We start from the raw sequence: 19,939 nt of genomic DNA on the forward strand, positions 1-19,939 counted from the left end.
TAGCTTAATGATAGTAGTACTGGGACACCACAATCTCCACGTGATCTTCAATGTCTCTCCAAAGTAGTCCAGCCTCGCATAGACCACACAGCTCTGACAATAGATCGGAGGGGCGTCAGAGAGTTGCGTTCTAAAATTAAACAAACGAAAGCCTTTGCTAATCAACCCGAATCAGACAGGACATTAACAAATAATTATATCTCGAACAGTAGAAAGCTTGGACACTTAGCTTTTCGAGGGGGGAGGTATCTCCACCTCTTCCCCTCTAGATGCCCAATCCTCCTGGAACAGTATATTCCGCTGTCCCCCCTCAGCGCCACTGGTCCTGGATATCTCGACGGCGACTGTCGCTGCTGCTGCCCGACTCTCCCAGCTGGATGGCTCGATCGGTCTCGGCTCCGCACGGCTCTTTCTCTAGCAGCAGAGAGCAGTTCATTTCCACTGCCCTGCTCGTCTTTGTTGTTTTAGTTTTGTTTCTGTTTCGTTTCGTTTCGTTTCTGTTTCTGTTTCTTCCCACGTCTCGTCTCTTTGTCGTTCTCTCGTCTCTTTGTTGTTCTCTCGTCTCTTTGTTGTTCTCTCGTCTCTTTGTTGTTCTCTCGTCTCTTTGTTGTTCTCTCGTCTCTTTGTTGTTCACTCGTCTCTTTGTTGTTCTCTCGTCTCTTTGTCGTTCTCTCGTCTCTTTGTCGTTCTCTCTTCTCTTTGTTGTTCTCTCGTCTCTTTGTCGTTCTCTCTTCTCTTTGTTCTCTCGTCTCTTTGTCGTTCTCTCGTCTCTTTGTCGTTCTCTCGTCTCTTTGTTGTTCTCTCGTCTCTTTGTCGTTCTCTCGTCTCTTTGTCGTTCTCTCGTCTCTTTGTTGTTCTCTCGTCTCTTTGTTGTTCTCTCGTTTCACTGTTCTGAGTGTTTGTCTGTCTCTTAAAAACCTTTAAACTTAATTGAAAATAATTAACAATCCGCGAGTGGAATGTGCTTCCAAGCAGTAATCGTTTTAGGATGGGAAAGTGTCCAGTAAAGTCAATGAATACAAATCCTTAGTGTAAATAAATATCAAATACAAAAATACAATTACACAAATCAATCCCAAAGAATAGTGCTCCGTGAACTAGAAAATTATATCGTGATCAAAAATAGAGTTAAAGAAAAAGAACACACACAAGCAATTAACTATAAAATAAATCAATAATAAAGTGCTAATCCACCCCTGCAACATATGTTAATAAACTATAATAATAAAGTAAGACAAACTAACATTAATAAACTAAATTAACACAGCATCCCTACCCACGTTAAAAAATGCAGCTGCAGCTCTAGATTAATTATGAATACCTGTACAGTAGCAATATTCAAGACATGCACAAAATTATTTAACAGAATGGTGAAGCAACTCACCAGAATGGAAAACACCAAATTTCTTGGCGACTTGTGTCTGATTCAGGTTTTTTTCAGGAGCTCAAACAATTTCGATCTTTTTGTAACAAGACGAACTGGCGCATTTTGCCGTTTGTTTACATGCCATTTTGCAGCGATGAGGTGCACTCGTGGAAATCACAATACAAAATGAGGCAATGCTATGATAACGATTCTGGAACGATTTAATAAACCAGACATTGTGCCTCAGGCTCAAGGCAATTTCATTTCTGTATGTGTGTGGGCCCCCCCCCCTGGTCGACCCCTCCATTCCAGTTCTGTCACCTTGACACACTGAGAGGATTCCTCAATCTACTGCCTTCTCATCAGTGAGACTGAGTACCCCCTGTCTGTCTCCCTCTATCATTTCACAAACACATATTGGTAAGGTATCTATTGTCCCTCTGGGGACAATACAGAATGATGAACAATTACATAATCTAGTGGGTAAAATTTTTCTTGAATGAAAGAGAGAAATGTGCACTAACCTAATTCTGTTGTCTCCTCTATTTTAGCTGGCAAGCCAAAGCCTGTCCTGACCCGGGAGCCTGCAGGAGAGATATTTGAAGGAGACACAGTGACTCTGAGCTGTGTGGTTGAGGGGGGCTCTGATGGCTGGAGCTATCTCTGGTACAAAGACAGTCAGAGAACTTCAGCACCTCAGACTGACAGCAGCAGTGGAACTGGAGCCGGATACACAATCAGTGCTGCTGCTCTGTCCCACAGTGGAGAGTACTGGTGTCGAGCTAGAAGGGGGAGCAAACCGTTTAACTCACAATACAGCAATGCTGTCAATATACAAGTATCAAGTGAGTAACTGAAATGAGTGTGAGGAGTAATCTTTTGGTACCACCCAATTGTTACTATTGTAGATGGCAGAATAGGAAAGGCATTTTCCTTTAAGTTTGGAATAAAGCACAAAGGTGACATTTGGTAACATTTACTTTTTGTTTTCTTTAGTTATTTTTTTTGTCCCATATTGGTATGTCACAGAATTCATGCTATTTAAAGAGTGCTAACCAATCACAATAACCAATTGTTATAACCTAATCAGACCATGTGTTATAGTTCAAACAAATGAAGAACCAAAATATTCCTGGCTCAAAAAAAGAGAGGGGGGGGGGTCATTAAAGCAAATAAAAGACTATTACATTTAGAAGAGCTATGAATAAGACAATGCAAGTTGTATTACTCTAGCTTTATAAGGCAGCGTTATAACCAATTCATAATAAAGTTGTCTGACGTTTTAAATATACATCAAAATGATGCTTCACTGACAGGGAAGATAATAACCTGAATACAAGCCATGCTGCTAAGCCTGTGTGTCTTTATCTTTTCTTCTGCTCTTTGCAGTGCATTATCTAAGTTCCATTGACGTGTCTGGCCAGTTGTATTACATGTATATTTTAGCTGCGAGATTCTGCCAGTGTACAAAGCTACTTGTGTTTGTACCAGTTATATAGGACTGGGGTACGCGGCTACCCTGGGGTACCATGTGGTGTCTCTTATCTGAATGACCATTAATCCAATTATGAAACTAAGTATTAACACAATCTAGCATTGCTGTAGAGAATCTCACATTGTGGGGATATAGGGGGTGTTTGTCTGTCAGTACAGCCGTCCATCTTTATGTCACACTTCCATGTTTGCAGATGACGGCCTCCCCAGCACAGGTGCAGTGTCTGCAAACACTGACAGTCAGCAGTGTGGATCCCTTTGTAATGCTTGATATCTGGAGAGCTGCTTTTTAACTGTGATTAAGCACCTCTGCAGCTGACAAAGAGTGTCATTATTATGAGTAACAACAGGCCACTGAAACGGTCTAGTTGTTGTAATAGTGTATTAATAACAGATAGATTCTTACCATATTGTATTTCCTTGTGGAACAACATAGGATAAAAACAGGAGAGTGAGAGGAGTGCTGAGTGCTGTCTGATCTTCTCTGATCTTCTGTCTCTACAGAACGACCCCAGGCTGTCCTGACCCAGGAGCCTGCATGGACACAGATATACGAATCAGAGAGAATTACACTGAGATGTCAGGTTCCGGGGGATTACACTGACTGGAGCTTCACATGGTACAAAGATGGGAGGAATGCTCCAGTAACCCAGGATTCCTACAGCAGTATAGATGGTGACAGCTACACAATTAGCTCTGATGCTCAATACCACAGTGGGGAATATACCTGTAAAGGTGTAAGGACAGGTAACCCATCGTACTCTACAATCAGCAATAGTCTTACACTGAGAGTATCAGGTAAGTCATTTCAAACACTCTGAATTCTAACATTCTGATCCTCTCCTCTATTGTAGACTCCAGACGTAGGGCTCTGTCTCCCGACTGCCTTCCTACCTGAGTGCTGTCTGCCCTGCCCCCTCTCTTTCTCCCTACATTTATACCACAAACACACTGAGAGAGTTCCTCTATTTACACTGCTCCTCCGCCCTTCTTTCCTTCTCATCGGTGTGAGTGCTGTCTGCCCCTCCATTCCATTTCTGTCACCTTCACACACCGAGAGATTTCCTCAATCTACACTGAACTGTTCCTGCCTTCTCATCAGTGAGACTGAGTACCCCCTCTCTGTCTCCCTCTATGCTTTCACAAACACATATTGGTAAGGTATCTATTGTCCCTCTGGGGACAATACAGAATGATGAACAATTACAGAATCTAGTGGGTAAAGTTTTTCTTGAATGAAAGAGAGAAATGTGCACTAACCTAATTCTGTTGTCTCCTCTATTTTAGCTGGCAAGCCAAAGCCTGTCCTGACCCGGAAGCCTGCAGGAGAGATATTTGAAGAAGACAAAATCACTCTGAGCTGTGTGGTTGAGGGGGGCTCTGATGGCTGGAGATATCTCTGGTACAAAGACAGTCAGCACAGTACTTCAGTGTACCAGACTGACAGCAGCAGTGGAACTGGAGCCGGATACACAATCAGTGCTGCTGCTCTGTCCCACAGTGGAGAGTACTGGTGTCGAGCTGAAAGAAGGAGTAACCCATTTAACTCAGACTACAGCAATGCTGTCAATATACAAGTAACAGGTGTGTGACTGAACTGAGCCTGTAAGAAAGACGGCAACCAGCCATAAAGAAAATTAATTTTAAAAATCTCAGTATTAAAGCAAAAGAAGACTACATTGTAGCTCTATTTCCTTTAGATTAAAAATAGATATGATGAAGCAACAAAGCCATAGTGACGGTACAGACAATATACATTTTCAGAAAGTGATTAACAATGCAACACATTTATAAAGTGTTATTTTTGCTGGCTTTAAGTTATTCCGTTGATTATTTACTGTTTGAATTCATTTTGTTTTAAAGAGGCTAATGATTATGTTTATCATGAAGGGCCGCTCTGTGTTTGTGTTTCTGCAGAGCGGTTCAGCACACCCACTCTGACAGTGATGCCTCGTGCCTCAGTGTGGGAGGGAGAGGCTGTGACTCTGCAGTGTGGGGTTCAGATATATAAACAGGGCACACAGCTGCAGTACCGCTATATCAAAGACAATGGGGATCTGAGTGGAGCTGGATCACGGGATCAGTACTCAATCCCAGCAGCAGGGCTGAGAGACACAGGGAGCTACCAGTGTGAGGTGGAGGCAGCAGGGACGGGGCTGAAGAAAAGGAGTGATTCTGTGAGGCTTTCTGTGAGAGGTGAGTCATTGCTTCCTTTAGAGATCTTGCAATGGTATTCTGCACTCACTGGTGGAATCAGAAGTTATACCAAAAGAAAGATATTTCACCAAAGACTTCGATAAGAAGTCCTTCTAGGTTTTTGAGGACATTTAGTAAGTCTTAAAATATGCTAACATTGAGCTGGAAAAAAACTTTTTCAAAGCATGTTTTTGCCCTGTCGAGAAATAAAATACTAGCGATCTGAATATTATAGCTTTTGTTCCCACTCATATTCTGCTGTAAATGTCTAACAGATAATATTGCTGCATGACCCAATTACACTGCTAAAAATATGAAGGACTAATATCAAAGAGCAAATAGCTTCAAATTACATTGATTTCTTTATTTTTATTGCCCCTTATCAATAAGTGGTTCTTATTTTATTACTCAAATATTTGGGGTTTTGTTTTATTCAATTTGCCTGCAATAGACATAAAGTTGGCCAGATCTGATGCTGGCTCTATACTATACTTCTATACAAAAAACAATGTGGCTGATCTACACAATGTTACATTATCTATGTGAGTCAACTTGAACCGAATAGTGGCTCTGTGGCAAAGTGGTTTGTAGTGCGCAGGTGTAGAGGTGATGCAGTGCACAATAGAAACAGTCCAAACAATGTTCACGGTTAACAAGTGCTTTATTTGGCTCCTCTAGCCGTTAAATAACGGTGCTGGCAAATACACAGCAATGTGAACTTGCACAGCTAAACAATACAGGGTTTCAGTCCCGAAATGATAATAATAATGTACAGGCACGGCTCTGCGTCCTTTTCACGGTGCTCCAGTGAATACACAATAACAAGTGACCAGTGCAGTATTGTAATCCGGGTTGAATGCTGGCTTAACAGCGACAGCTCCCAAGTGTTTCAGCTGTCTAATAATTATAAATCACAAACAGTTAGCAAAACAAAACAAATACAAAACACTCCTGGTCTTGTATGGCTATTCAGTGCTCCGTTCGCAACCTTAAAGGAACAGTTCGCTTCGTCACATCCCCTTTTATACCGTCAGCCACATCCCCTGTTTTTGACATCCAGATATGAGTTATTTTTATTTCGGTTCGGCAGATTTCATTTTTGATGGTTTAAAATTGTATAATTATAATACAGTAGTCTCCTGCTAAGAGAACACCCCTTAAGAAGCAAGCAAAGTGTTCTCTTAGCCAAAGTGTTCAAGACGGAGCTGACTATCAGACAATATGAATTAATGAATAAATAAATACGTATTACTTGTCATGATGCACGTGCGTCAGCATATGAATAAGAGTAAAGCAACAGGCAAGTGTATGTGTTGCAGGTATAACACCAAACCAATATCTAAGATCAGCACCAGGGTAGTGACACCTTATCAATGCAAGCAAAGGAAGCCAGACAATCAATATATATATATATATATATATATATATATATATATATATATATATATATATATATATATATATATAAATGAATTTATTACAATAAATTCTAAAAAAAACAATCATTAAAACTACCAAGTTAACATATAAAATATAAAAATGACCAAGCATAGAGATCAACAGAGACTATCAGATAGTAACACTAGCAAACAGTAGTTAAAAGGGATATTAGCAAGAAAGACAATTCAACAATGTACTAAAACAGAAATGACAACTAGCTTAATGATAGTAGTCCTGGGACACCACAATCTCCACGTGATCTTCAATGTCTCTCCAAAGTAGTCCAGCCTCGCATAGACCACACAGCTCTGATAATAGATCGGAGGGGCGTCAGAGAGTTGCGTTCTTAAATTAAACAAACGAAAGCCTTTGCTAATCAACCCGAATCAGGCAGGACATTAACAAATAATTATATCTCGAACAGTAGAAAGCTTGGACACTTAGCTTTGCGAGGGGGGAGGTATCTCCACCTCTTCCCCTCTAGATGCCCAATCCGCCTGAAACAGTATATTCCGCTGACCCCCCTCAGCGCCACTGGTCCTGGATATCTCGACGGCGACTGTCGCTGCTGCTGCCCGACTCTCCTAGCTGGATGGCTCGATCGGTCTCGGCTCCGCACGGCTCTTTCTCTAGCAGCAGAGAGCAGTTCATTTCCACTGCCCTGCTCGTCTTTGTTTGTTTTAGTTTTGTTTCTGTTTCGTTTAATTTGTTTCTATTTCTGTTTCTGTTTCTGTTTCTTCCCACGTCTCGTCTCTTTGTCGTTCTCTCGTCTCTTTGTTGTTTTCTCATCTCTTTGTTGTTCTCTCGTCTCTTTGTTGTTCTCTTGTCTCTGTCGTTCTCTCGTCTCTTTGTTGTTCTCTCGTCTCTTTGTCGTTCTCTCGTCTCACTGTTGTTCTCTTGTCTCTTTGTTGTTCTCTTGTCTCTGTTGTTCTCTCATCTCTTTGTCGTTCTCTCGTCTCTGTCGTTCTCTCATCTCTTTGTCGTTCTCTTGTCTCTTTGTTGTTCTCTCGTCTCTTTGTTGTTCTCTCGTCTCTTTGTTGTTCACTCGTCTCTTTGTTGTTCACTCGTCTCTTTGTCGTTCTCTCGTCTCTTTGTCGTTCTCTCGTCTCTTTGTTGTTCTCTCGTTTCACTGTTCTGAGTGTTTGTCTGTCTCTTAAAAACCTTTAAACTTAATTGAAAATAATTAACAATCCGCGTGTGGAATGTGCTTCCAAGCAGTAATCATTTTAGGGTGGGGAAGTGTCCAGTAAAGTCAATGAATACAAATCCTTAGTGTAAATAAATATCAAATACAAAAACACAATTACACAAATCAATCCCAAAGAATAGTGCTCCGTGAACTAGAAAATTATATCGTGATCAAAAAAAGAGTTGAAGAAAAAGAACACACACAAGCAATTAACTATAAAATAAATCAATAATAAAGTGCTAATCCACCCCTGCAACATATGTTAATAAATTATAATAATAAAGTAAGACAAACTAACATTAATAAACTAAATTAACACAGCATCCCTACCCACGTTAAAAAATGCAGCAGCAGCTCTACATTAATTATGAATACCTGTACAGTAGCAATATTCAAGACATGAACAAAATTATTTAACAGAATGGTGAAGCAACTCACCAGAATGGAAAACACCAAATTGCTTGGTGACTTGTGTCTGATTCAGGTTTTTTTCAGGAGCTCAAACAATTTCCATCTTTTTGTAACAAGACAAACTGTGGCACATTTTGCCGTTTGTTTACATGCCATTTTGCAGCGATGAGGTGCACTCGTGGAAATCACAATACAAAATGAGGCAATGCTATGATAACGATTCTGGAACGATTTAATAAACCAGACATTGTGCCTCAGGCTCAAGGCAATTTCATTTCTGTATGTGTGTGGGCCCCCCCCTGGTCGGCCCCTCCATTCCATTTCTGTCACCTTCACACACTGAGAGGATTCCTCAATCTACTGCCTTCTCATCAGTGAGACTGAGTACCCCCTGTCTGTCTCCCGCTATCCTTTCACAAACACACACTGGGAAGGTATCTATTGTCCCTCTGGGGACAATACAGAATGATGAACAATTACAGAATCTAGTGGGTAAAGTTTTTCTTGAATGAAAGAGAGAAATGTGCACTAACCTAATTCTGTTGTCTCCTCTATTTTAGCTGGCAAGCCAAAGCCTGTCCTGACCCGGGAGCCTGCAGGAGAGATATTTGAAGAAGACAAAATCACTCTGAGCTGTGTGGTTGAGGGGGGCTCTGATGGCTGGAGATATCTCTGGTACAAAGACAGTCAGGGAACTTCAGCACCTCAGACTGACAGCAGCAGTAAAACTGGAGCCGGATACACAATCAGTGCTGCAGCTCTGTCCCACAGTGGAGAGTACTGGTGTCGGGCTGGAAGGGGGAGCAAACCGTTTAACTCACAATACAGCAATGCTGTCAATATACAAGTATCAAGTGAGTAACTGAAATGAGTGTGATGAGTAATCTTTTGGTACCACCCAATTGTTACTATTATAGACGGCAGAATAAGAAAGGCATTTTCTTTTAAGTTTGGAATAAAGCACAAAGGTGACATTTGGTAACATTTACTTTTTGTTTTCTTTAGTTATTTTTTTTTGTCCCACATTGGTATGTCACAGAATTCTTGCTATTTAAAGAGAGCTAACCAATCACAATAACCAATTGTTATAACCTAATCAGACCATGTGTTATAGTTCAAACAAATGAAGAACCAAAATATTCCTGGCTCAAAAAAAGAGTGGGGGGGGGGTCATTAAAGCAAATAAAATATATGAAAATACATTTTAAAAGCATACTTTAGCACTTAAAAAATCGAATCCATCACCCACAAATGAACAGGTATCTGTAAAAATGCACCAAACGGGGATGGATGTAGGGACAGACAGACCTCCCTTAAATATCCTGAATCTGATATTTTCAGTAACCTAAACTAGATAATGGTAATAGCAAGTTTCATGACAGTTATAGAGCTGGTTCTCCAGATATATGCAACAATGTAAGAGTGACATACAGAGGGACAGACGGGCTGACAGACAGACGCCCCGCCTCTATATCTCAAGAATCTGATAGTCTCAATAACTTCAGATAAATAATGTTTACACCAAGCTTCATGACAGCTGGATGAGCGGCTCTCCAGATATAAGAACACAATGTGTATGACAGCCTCCCCAGCACAGCTGCAGTGTCTGCAAACACTGACAGTCAGCAGGGTGGATCCCTTTGTAATGCTTGTGTTCATGAGCTATCAGTTCCTGTGGTGCTGTGTCTGTCATTAACCCCGCTGGTGATGCAATCCCCTGTGAAGGGGTGACAGTGGAAGCGCTCATCTGCTTTTATCCATAGATCTGAAGAAACACTTATTCAATTGTCAAGGAACTCGGTATTAACCTTATTTAGCAGAAGTTATTGAGAATATGGGATTCTGGGGATAGTTTTGCATATAGGACACTAAATGCAGTACACTGGAGTACCCTGTGCAAATGCATCATTTTTATCTTTTTTGGGCACAGGGTCCAAATATATAAAGCAGAAATCAATTTATAAAGTGTAATTTAACACTAATATGTATGTTATTCTGTTTTATGTCTAGAGCTCACATGACATTGCACAAGTGAGCTTCCAGTGCTGTTGCACATGATTATTACACAGCTAGACTTTGTACAAAAAAAGATTTCTTCACTTACCTAAAACGTTTTGAAAACTAAAAAGATTTCTTTAATTATCAAAAACTCTAAATAACTTTTTAAAACAAAACTACTTTAAGAATAAGAAGGCAGTCGCGCTGCAGTCGCTTGTATCTGCTAATAAATTGAGACATTGAAACTGGTATTCTGTGTCACTGACAGTTTCCTCCAAAACTATTATCAGAATACAGTAATCAGTTCATGCTAAAAAATAAACTGACTGTATTACATTTAGAAGAGCTATGAATAAGGCAATGCAAGTTGTATTACTCTTGCTTTTATAAGGCAGCGTTATAACCAATTCATAATAAAGTTGTCTGACGTTTTGAATATACATCAAAATGATGCTTCACTGACAGGGAAGAGAATAACCTGAATACAAGCCATGCTGCTAAGCCTGTGTGTCTTTATCTTTTCTTCTGCTCTTTGCAGTGCATTATCTAAGTTCCATTGACGTGTCTGGCCAGTTGTATTACATGTATATTTTAGCTGCGAGATTCTGCCAGTGTACAAAGCTACTTGTGTTTGTACCAGTTATGTAGGACTGGGGTACGAGGCTACCCTGGGGTACCACGTGGTGTCTCGTATCTGAATGACCATTAATCCAATTATGAAACTAAGTATTAACACAATCTAGCATTGCTGTAGAGAATCTCACATTGTGGGGATATAGGGGGTGTTTGTCTGTCAGTACAGCCGTCCATCTTTATGTCACACTTCCATGTTTGCAGATGACGGCCTCCCCAGCACAGGTGCAGTGTCTGCAAACACTGACAGTCAGCAGTGTGGATCCCTTTGTAATGCTTGATATCTGGAGAGCTGCTTTTTAACTGTGATTAAGCACCTCTGCAGCTGACAAAGAATGTCATTATCATGAGTAACAACAGGCCACTGAAACACTCTAGTTGTTGTAATAGTGTATTAATAACAGATAGATTCTTACCATATTGTATTTCCTTGTGGAACAACATAGGATAAAAACAGGAGAGGGAGAGGAGTGCTGAGTGCTGTCTGATCTTCTCTGATCTTCTGTCTGTACAGAACAACCCCAGGCTGTCCTGACCCAGGAGCCTGCATGGACACAGATATACAAATCAGAGAGCGTGACACTGAGATGTCAGGTTCCGGGGGATTACACTGAATGGAGATTCACATGGTACAAAGCTGGGAGGAATGCTCCAGTAACCCAGGATTACTACGGCAGTATAGATGGTGACAGCTACACAATTAGCTCTGCTACTAGAGACCACAGTGGAGAATATACCTGTAAAGGTGTAAGGACAGGCAACCCATCGTACTCTACAATCAGCAATAGTCTTACACTGAGAGTATCAGGTAAGTCATTTCAAACACTCTGAATTCTAACATTCTGATCCTCTCCTCTATTGTAGACTCCAGACAGAGGGCTCTGTCTCCCGACTGCCTTCCTACCTGAGTGCTGTCTGCCCTGCCTCCTCTCTTTCTCCCTGCATTTGTTCCACAAACACACTGAGAGAGTTCCTCTATTTACACAGCTCCTCCGCCCTTCTTTTTTTTTTATTTATTTCTTAGCAGACGCCCTTATCCAGGGCGACTTACAATTGTTACAAGATATCGCATTATTTTTACATACAATTCCCCATTTATACAGTTGGGTTTTTACTGGAGCAATCTAGGTAAAGTACCTTGCTCAAGGGTACAACAGCAGTGTCCCCCACTGGGGATTGAACCCACGACCCTCCGGTCAAGAGTCCAGAGCCCTCACCACTACTCCACAGTCTTTCCTTCTCATCGGTGTCAGTGCTGTCTGCCCCTCCATTCCATTTCTGTCCCCTTCACACACTGAGAGGATTGCTCAATCTACACTGAACTGTTCCTGGCTTCTCATCAGTGAGACTGAGTACCCCCTCTCTGTCTCCCTCTATGCTTTCACAAACACATATTGGTAAGGTATCTATTGTCCCTCTGGGGACAATACAGAATGCACAATTACAGAATCTAGTGGGTAAAGTTTTTCTTGAATGAAAGAGAGAAATGTGCACTCCACTAATTCTGTTGTCTCCTCTATTTTAGCTGGCAGGCCAAAGCCTGTCCTGACCCAGGAGCCTGCAGGAGAGATATTTGAAGGAGACACAGTGACTCTGAGCTGTGTGGTTGAGGGGGGCTCTGATGGCTGGAGATATCTCTGGTACAAAGACAGTCAGAGAACTTCAGCACCTCAGACTGACAGCAGCAGTGGAACTGGAGCCGGATACACAATCAGTGCTGCTGCTCTGTCCCACAGTGGAGAGTACTGGTGTGGAGCTGGACGGGGCAGGAACACGTTTTACTCAGAATACAGCCCAGGTGTGAAGATACAAGTATCAGGTGAGCCTGTAAGAAAGACGGCAGCCAGCCATAAAGAAAATTAATTTTAAAAATCTCAGTATTAAAGCAAAAGAAGACTACATTGTAGCTCTATTTCCTTTAGATTAAAAATAGATATGATGAAGCAACAAAGCCATAGTGACGGTACAGACAATATACATTTTCAGAAAGTGATTAACAATGCAACACATTTATAAGGTGTTGTTTTTGCTGGCTTTAAGTTATTCCATTGATTATTTTACTGTCTGAATTCATTTTGTTTTAAAGAGGCTAATGATTATGTTCATCATGAAGGGCCGCTCTGTGTTTGTGTTTCTGCAGAGCGGTTCAGCACACCCACTCTGACAGTGAGGCCTCGTGCCTCAGTGTGGGAGGGAGAGGCTGTGACTCTGCAGTGTGGGGCTCACATAAATAAACAGGGCACACAGCTGCAGTGAAATTATGAAACATAAAGTGGACAAATATATATTTATTGAAAACGCCACATACCAGAAACCACACATGGCTACAGTTTGTGTGTTTCCGCAGAGCTGTTTAGCAACCCGACAGAGGACCTTGTTCACCAAATCCATACTAAATCTCTTTTGACTCTTTGTTTTAGTTCATGTACTGTATGTATGATTGTATTTTCTTGTGTTTTTCCAGAGCTGTTTAAGAAACCCATTCTGACATTCACCCCTCTGAGTCCAGTGTGGGAGGGAGAGGCTGTGACTCTGCAGTGTGGGGCTCAGATAAATAAACAGGGCACACAACTACAGTACCGCTATATCAAAGACAATGGGGATCAGAGAGGAGCTGGATCACAGGATCAGTACTCAATCCCAGCGGCAGAGCTGAGAGACACAGGGAGCTACCAGTGTGAGGTGGAGGCAGCAGGGACGGGGCTGAAGAAAAGGAGTGGTTCTGTATCACTGACTGTGAGAGGTGAGTCATTGCTTCCTTTAGAGATCTTGCAATGGTATTCTGCACTCACTGGTGGAATCAGAAGTTATACCAAAAGAAAGATATTTCACCAAATACTTCTATAAGAAGTCCTTCTAGGTTTTTTAGGACATTTAGAAAGTCTTAAAATATGCTAACATTGAGCTGGAAAAAATATTTTTCAAAGCATGTTTTCGCCCTGTCAAGAAATAAAATACTAGCGATCTGAATATTATAGCTTTTGTTCCCACTCATATTCTGCTGTAAATGTATAACAGATAATAGTGACCCATCTACACTGCTAAAAATATGAAGGACTAATATCAAAGAGCAAATAGCTTCAAATTACATTGATTTCTTTATTTTTATTGCCCCTTATCAATAAGTGGTTCTTATTTTATTACTCAAATATTTGGGGTTTTGTTTTATTTAATTTGCCTGCAATAGACATAAAGTTGGCCAGATCTGATGCTGGCTCTATACTATACTTCTATACAAAAAACAATGTGGCTGATCTACACAATGTTACATTATCTATGTGAGTCAACTTGAACCGAATAGTGGCTCTGTGGCAAAGTGGTTTGTAGTGCGCAGGTGTAGAGGTGATGCAGTGCACAATAGAAACAGTCCAAACAATGTTCACGGTTAACAAGTGCTTTATTTGGCTCCTCTGGCCGTTAAATAATGGTGCTGGCAAATACACAGCAATGTGAACTTGCACAGCTAAACAATACAGGGTTTCAGTCCCGAAATAATAATAATGTACAGGCACGGCTCTGCGTCCTTTTCACAGTGCTCCAGTGAATACACAATAACAAGTGACCAGTGCAGTATTGTAATCTGGGTTGAATGCTGGCTTAACAGCGACAGCTCCCAAGTGTTTCAGCTGTCTAATAATTATAAATCACAAGCAGTTAGCAAGTACAAAACACTCCTGGTCTTTTATGGCTATTCAGCGCTCTTTTCACAACCTTAACAAAGGAACAGTTTGCTTCATCACATCCCCTTTTAAACTGTCAGCCACGCCACCTTGGTTAGCGAGTGTAATCGCTTTTCCTCCAATCCGCGATTGCCACATCGCCTCCCGTCTGGGGCGATGACTTGGTGTACTGTGACTCCACCCCCTTTCTAAATGGCCGATTTCCACCGTTCCCTGGAATGAATTGCCAAACCATCCAGTCCGGGGCACACTGTTCCCTTTACACAGCGCCCTCACAGGTTGGGAGGGAGATTTATAACCAAGAGTCATTTTTTCTCTGTCACATATCCCACCGCTCAGAGTGGAGCCAAAGGAACACTCGGCTGAATCTACTTTTCCCATTACACCCCCTCCCGGGAAAAATAATCAGCATTTTGGTGGTCTTTCCCTGCACGTTGTATCATGTGATACATTCAGGCGTTGCTGTCCTTCATTGTGGGGTGTGGTCTGTGATGAGTTCGAATGAATGTCCCAGTAGTTAATATCATAAGGTGTGAGTAGCCCATTTAATGGCCAAACATTCCTGATAAAGCAGCGGGTCTGGGGCATTGAACCTACCCCAGCTGGGCGCCAACCGCTGCTTCCATGGTAATGAGATGGCCAGCCCATTGGGGTCGGTGGTCTGAGAGGTCTGGATTCCAGTGCGAGAAGGGGTTGTGGAGTCCCCAGCTGCTCGGTGGTGGTCCTCAAAGTCCACCAGTTTGACTGCGGCTTCCAGGGCGGCTGGATTGTGTATCCACGCCTGTGTTTCAGCGCTGACCACATGGCAAAATTGCTCTAGGGCAATTGCTTTGCCCAGTTGTACCCCCTGAGGGGGTTAAGTCAGTGCACCTGCTACTGGTATACAGATAATGTACCTTTGTGACAGAGATCGAATGATTCTTGGTGTTAGATCTCCCTCTCGACCTGTGAGGGCACGGTGCACGAGGAACAGAGTACCCTTAATTAAATGGCACGACAATTTATTCCGTAGGGTCGATGGAAGTCGGTCATTTAGGAAGGGGGCGGAGCCACGGCACCCAAGCTCATTGACCCGGACAGTAAGCGGCGTGGCATCCGAGGACTGGAGGAGCGGATGCGCTCGTTAACCTCAGGGTCATGGGTGAGGGTATAAATAGGGGGCATGGCTTGAGTGATCTGTTCCTTTGCATATGGTTAAGTTAAATAACCGAGAAGGAGCCCGTACCGTGAATAAACCGTGAGTGTTTTCGTGTCTATGTATTAACACTGTGTGTCTTGTGTGTTATTTAGTCACTGAAGATTACTGAGCATGATCCGGAGCTGCAGCCGCAGGCCAGCGAAAAACCCGGACTTCACCACTCACCCTTTCCACTACCGGAACTGTCTTTGTTTTCACCACTAGCACTAGAATCACGCACTGTCTAATTGTGTCTGTGTTTTGTGTTTTGTGTGGGTGACGGAACGGAACTTTGGGTTACGGGTCAAACCCGTGGGATTACAAACCGAAGTGATACACGTCGCTGTATCACTTCCAACACTATTATTATTGGCAGGTTTGCCTTAAGGCTCTGGACATTTATTAAATTAAATAAACACCCTTGCACCTGTACAAACGTTGTCCATGTGATTACTCTGCACTGCACTCACCTGCACGTCTTTACCACTTTGCCACAACCTTGTATAATTATTATAAATAATAAATGATTGCTCTACGTGCCTCTACCTCTTCTATTAATATAGCAATCTCCTGTGTCGTGAAGCATGGTTTACATGGTTTACGTATTCTCTCCGAGTGACTGCACTCAGCTTCACCCGCCCATCCACTGTTTGGTTTCAGTTACTTCCTGGTCCGTGACGTCATCCACCTCACCACTGCGAGCCAGACTGCCACATATGGTGTCAGAAGTGGGATCAACAACGCCTCCAACAGCCGGACCAGGAACGGCAAAGGAAGTTTTTTTTTTGTGTTCGTTTTTTTCGAAAAGTGTTTTTTGTGGGGAAAAAAAAAATAAATAAATAAATACAAATAAAATAAAAATGGAAGGCTGGAGAGACGGGTGCAGGGACCTGGAGGAGCTCCTCGGCAGGCTGGAGGACCAAGGCTGGTGCCTTGCCTGCGGGGTGTATGGGCACACAGTGGCTGTCTGCCCCTTCCAGGAACAGGAGGAGGAACCAGCCCAAATGAGGAAGGTGAGGAGAAGGAGGCAGAGAGGGGGAAAAGTGAGGAGGAAGCAGAGGGAGCCAAGGTGGTGCACCATGTGCATTGCCTATGGGCATGAGGACGAGGACTGCCCAGAGCAGGAGTCGGGATGAGGAGCCCGCACGTCCTGCGCCTGAGTGGGAGGAGCCTGCACGTCCTGCACCTGAGTGGGAGGAGCCCGAACGTCCTGCGCCTGAGTGGGAGGAGCCCGAACGTCCTGCGCCTGAGTGGGAGGAACCCGAACGTCCTGCGCCTGAGTGGGAGGAGCCCAAACGTCCTACGCCTGAGTGGGAGGAGCCCGAACGTCCACAGCCCAAGAGGGGGGAGTCGGTGCGTCCACAGCCCAAGAGGGAGGAGTCGGTGCGTCCACAGCCCAAGAGGGGGGAGTCGGTGCGTCCACAGCCCAAAAGGGAGGAGTCGGTGCATCCACAGCCCAAGAGGGAGGAGTCAGTGCATCCACAGCCCAAAAGGGAGGAGTCGGTGCGTCCACAGCCCAAAAGGGAGGAGTCGGTGCGTCCACAGCCCAACAGGGAGGAGTCGGTGCGTCCACAGCCCAAAAGGGAGGAGTCGGTGCATCCACAGCCCAAAAGGGAGGAGTCGGTGCATCCACGGCCCGAAGAGAGGGAAGTCGGGGCTTCCACAGCCCTAGGACCCAAGCTGCAGTCCCAAGAGCCAGAAGGGGAGGAGTTACAGGCTCAACCCCCTGAATTTTTCTGGGGGGGAGAAGGGCAGGATGCTGGTGTTCCCCAGCAGCCTCTATTTATGCTGCTGAAGGGAGCACGGCACACACCAGCCCAGCCGCCACAGCAGAGGGAGCCAGCACCGCCACAGCCTCCCTCTGAGTGGCCAGCATCCGCCCCATCGCCACTGCCTCCACCACAGTCCCCTGCAAGAGAGGCAGATCCGCACCAGTCTCCTGCAAGAGAGGCAGAGCCGCACCAGTCCCCTGCAACGTCAGGAGACTACACGCTGCTCCCACCTCCATCGCCAGGAGACTACACGCTGCTCCCACCTCCACCGCTTCCGTCACTAGGAGCAGAGCAGCAGGAGTTGCCTCTGCCTCCGCCACCTCCACCGCTTCCTCCACTAGGAGCAGAGCAGCAGGAGCTGCCTCTGCCTCCACCACCACCAGGAGCAGAGCAGCAGGAGCTGCCTCTGTCTCCACCACCACCGTCAGGAGCAGAGCAGCAGGAGCTGCTTCTGTCTCCACCATCACCAGGAGCAGAGCAGCAAGAGCTGCCTCTGCCTCCGCCACCTCCACCAGCAGAGGGTGAATGCCTGCTGGTTCCGCCTCCACCGCCATGGGAGGACTGCTTGCCCCTCCCACCTCCACCAGCAGAGGGTGAATGCCTGCTGGTTCCGGCCTCAGCCGCCGTGGGAGGACTGCTTTCCCCTCCCACCTCCACCAGCAGAGGGTGAATACCTGCTGGTTCCACCTCCACCGTCATGGGAAGGACTGCTCCTGCCCTGCCTCGCACCGCCCAAGGATGCCTGCCTCGCTTCGCCCAAGGATGCCTGCCTCGCTTCGCCCAAGGATGCCTGCCTCGCATCGCCTGGGGCTGCCTGTTGCTCCGCATCACCTGGGGCTGCCTGTTGCTCCACATCGCCTGGAGAGCCACCAGCTACAGGGAATGAGGAAGAAGTGGAGCTCCCGCTGCCGCCTCCATGGCCAGGGGCTCCCCTCCCGAGTTCACCTCCCGAGGGTCCGCTGCCGCTGCCGTCGCCTCCCGAGGGTCCGCTGCCGTTGCCTCCCGAGGGTCCGCTGCCGTCGCCTCCCGAGGGTCCGCTGCCGTCGCCTGAGGTCGCCAGGGATCCTGCTTCACCTGGGGTCGCCAGGGATCCTGCTTCGCCTGGGGTCACTACACTATGGCCGGAGCCCCACGGAGGGGAACGGACGGCCATGAAGAAAGGGGGAGAGGTCCGGAGACCAGCTCCCCCAGCCGCACTTTCGCGGCCGGAGATCATGTGGTCGGAGCCCCACGGAGGGGAGCTGCCGGCCATGAAGAAAGGGGGGGAGGTCAGGAGACCAGCTCCCCCAGCCGCACTTTCGCGGCCGGAGATCATGTGGTCGGAGCCCCACGGAGGGGAACTGCCGGCCTTGAAGAAGGGGGGGGAGGTCAGGAGACCAGCTTCCCCAGCCGCACTTTCGCGGCAGGAGATTGTGTGGTCAGAGCCCCACGGAGGGGAACTGCTGGCCGTGAAGAGGAGGGGGAAGGTCAGGAGACCAGCTCCCCCAGCCGCACTTTCGCGGCAGGATAGAGTGTGGAGGGAGCCCCGGAAGAGGGAGCTGCCGGCCACGAAGAATTGGGGGGTGCCAGAAATTCCACCATGGCCACCCCCCAGAAGCAACTTGCTTCCCCCTCTTCCAGGACATTGAGACTGAGGGGGGAGGTGGCCGAAAAGGCCATGTGTGCTGCGCACAAGGGGGGGCATGTGTGGCGGAGTGTCCCGCCTCTATGTATTATTATTTGTATTTTTGTTAGCGGCGCGGATAAAAGCGCCGCGTCTTTTATTATTATATTTAAAAACCCCGTGAGGATGCATGGCTGATCAGCGACTGATTTATTTAACTAGCTGACAGTCATGCATCCTTACCAAACGCGTGCAGACTCTGGCCGAGGGATAATAAGATAATTAACAACTAGTTAATCCCTCTGCCAGAGTATATAAACCTGCAGCTCTCTGCACTCGAGGTTGGGTGTACAGAGGAGAGTACGGGGAGCGGAGAGAGCGAGTCACATTTAAAAAAAGAATTGCTAAAACGTGCTGGATTCTCCAGCACGACACTTGTTTGTTTGTTAATTCGTTTGGCCCTCGTGCCCTTTTGTTTTGTGTTTTGTTGTTTTGTTTAAATCTGTTGTTTGTTTATTAATAAATACGCTGAGTGCCATTGCACTCAGCTTCACCCGCCCATCCACTGTTTGGTTTCAGTTACTTCCTGGTCCGTGACGTCATCCACCTCACCACTGCGAGCCAGACTGCCACAGTGACCTACAGCTGTTTTTTGGCTCTGTGCTACGCCATGCTACAACGTGATCGGCACTTCTACATTCAAAACGGAGCCTTGCGGAGATGCAAGCACATTCGGTCTCAAAGGAGTTGTTGCCTGGCCCTGATTGGATAGCAGATTCTCCAACCTACTCAGCATTGATTGGCTGGGTGCTGTCAGTGCGCCACTAAACGCGCCTGCGCTGAGTTTGTATTTTGATCAGAATCGCACTTTTGGAGAAGCCATGTCCTACGGGGCAGACGTGTTTGACTTTAACCACTGCGTCTGCGATTGCACTCGTTTCATCGGAATCAAGCCCTAACTGTTTCATAAAACAAAGATT

The 19,939-nt window shown here is 45.2% G+C and overlaps 1 protein-coding gene across 1 annotated transcript in view; it reads left to right on the forward strand.

The window, feature by feature from the left end:
- Positions 1-1,898: 1,898 nt before the first annotated feature.
- Positions 1,899-19,939, forward strand: part of LOC131725024 (Fc receptor-like protein 5) — a gene marked incomplete at its 5' end in the record, with an annotated part of 33,257 nt that continues 15,216 nt past the window's right edge. Inside the window, 7 exons of the mRNA XM_059018355.1 lie at positions 1,899-2,211; positions 3,365-3,658; positions 4,148-4,444; positions 4,778-5,056; positions 8,657-8,950; positions 11,242-11,535; positions 12,253-12,546. Coding sequence (XP_058874338.1) covers positions 1,899-2,211; positions 3,365-3,658; positions 4,148-4,444; positions 4,778-5,056; positions 8,657-8,950; positions 11,242-11,535; positions 12,253-12,546 — 2,065 coding nt within the window. The remainder of the gene's footprint in view (positions 2,212-3,364; positions 3,659-4,147; positions 4,445-4,777; positions 5,057-8,656; positions 8,951-11,241; positions 11,536-12,252; positions 12,547-19,939) is intronic.

This window comes from Acipenser ruthenus, chromosome 59, assembly GCF_902713425.1.
Source record: "Acipenser ruthenus chromosome 59, fAciRut3.2 maternal haplotype, whole genome shotgun sequence".
NCBI classification, from domain to species: Eukaryota; Metazoa; Chordata; class Actinopteri; order Acipenseriformes; family Acipenseridae; genus Acipenser; species Acipenser ruthenus.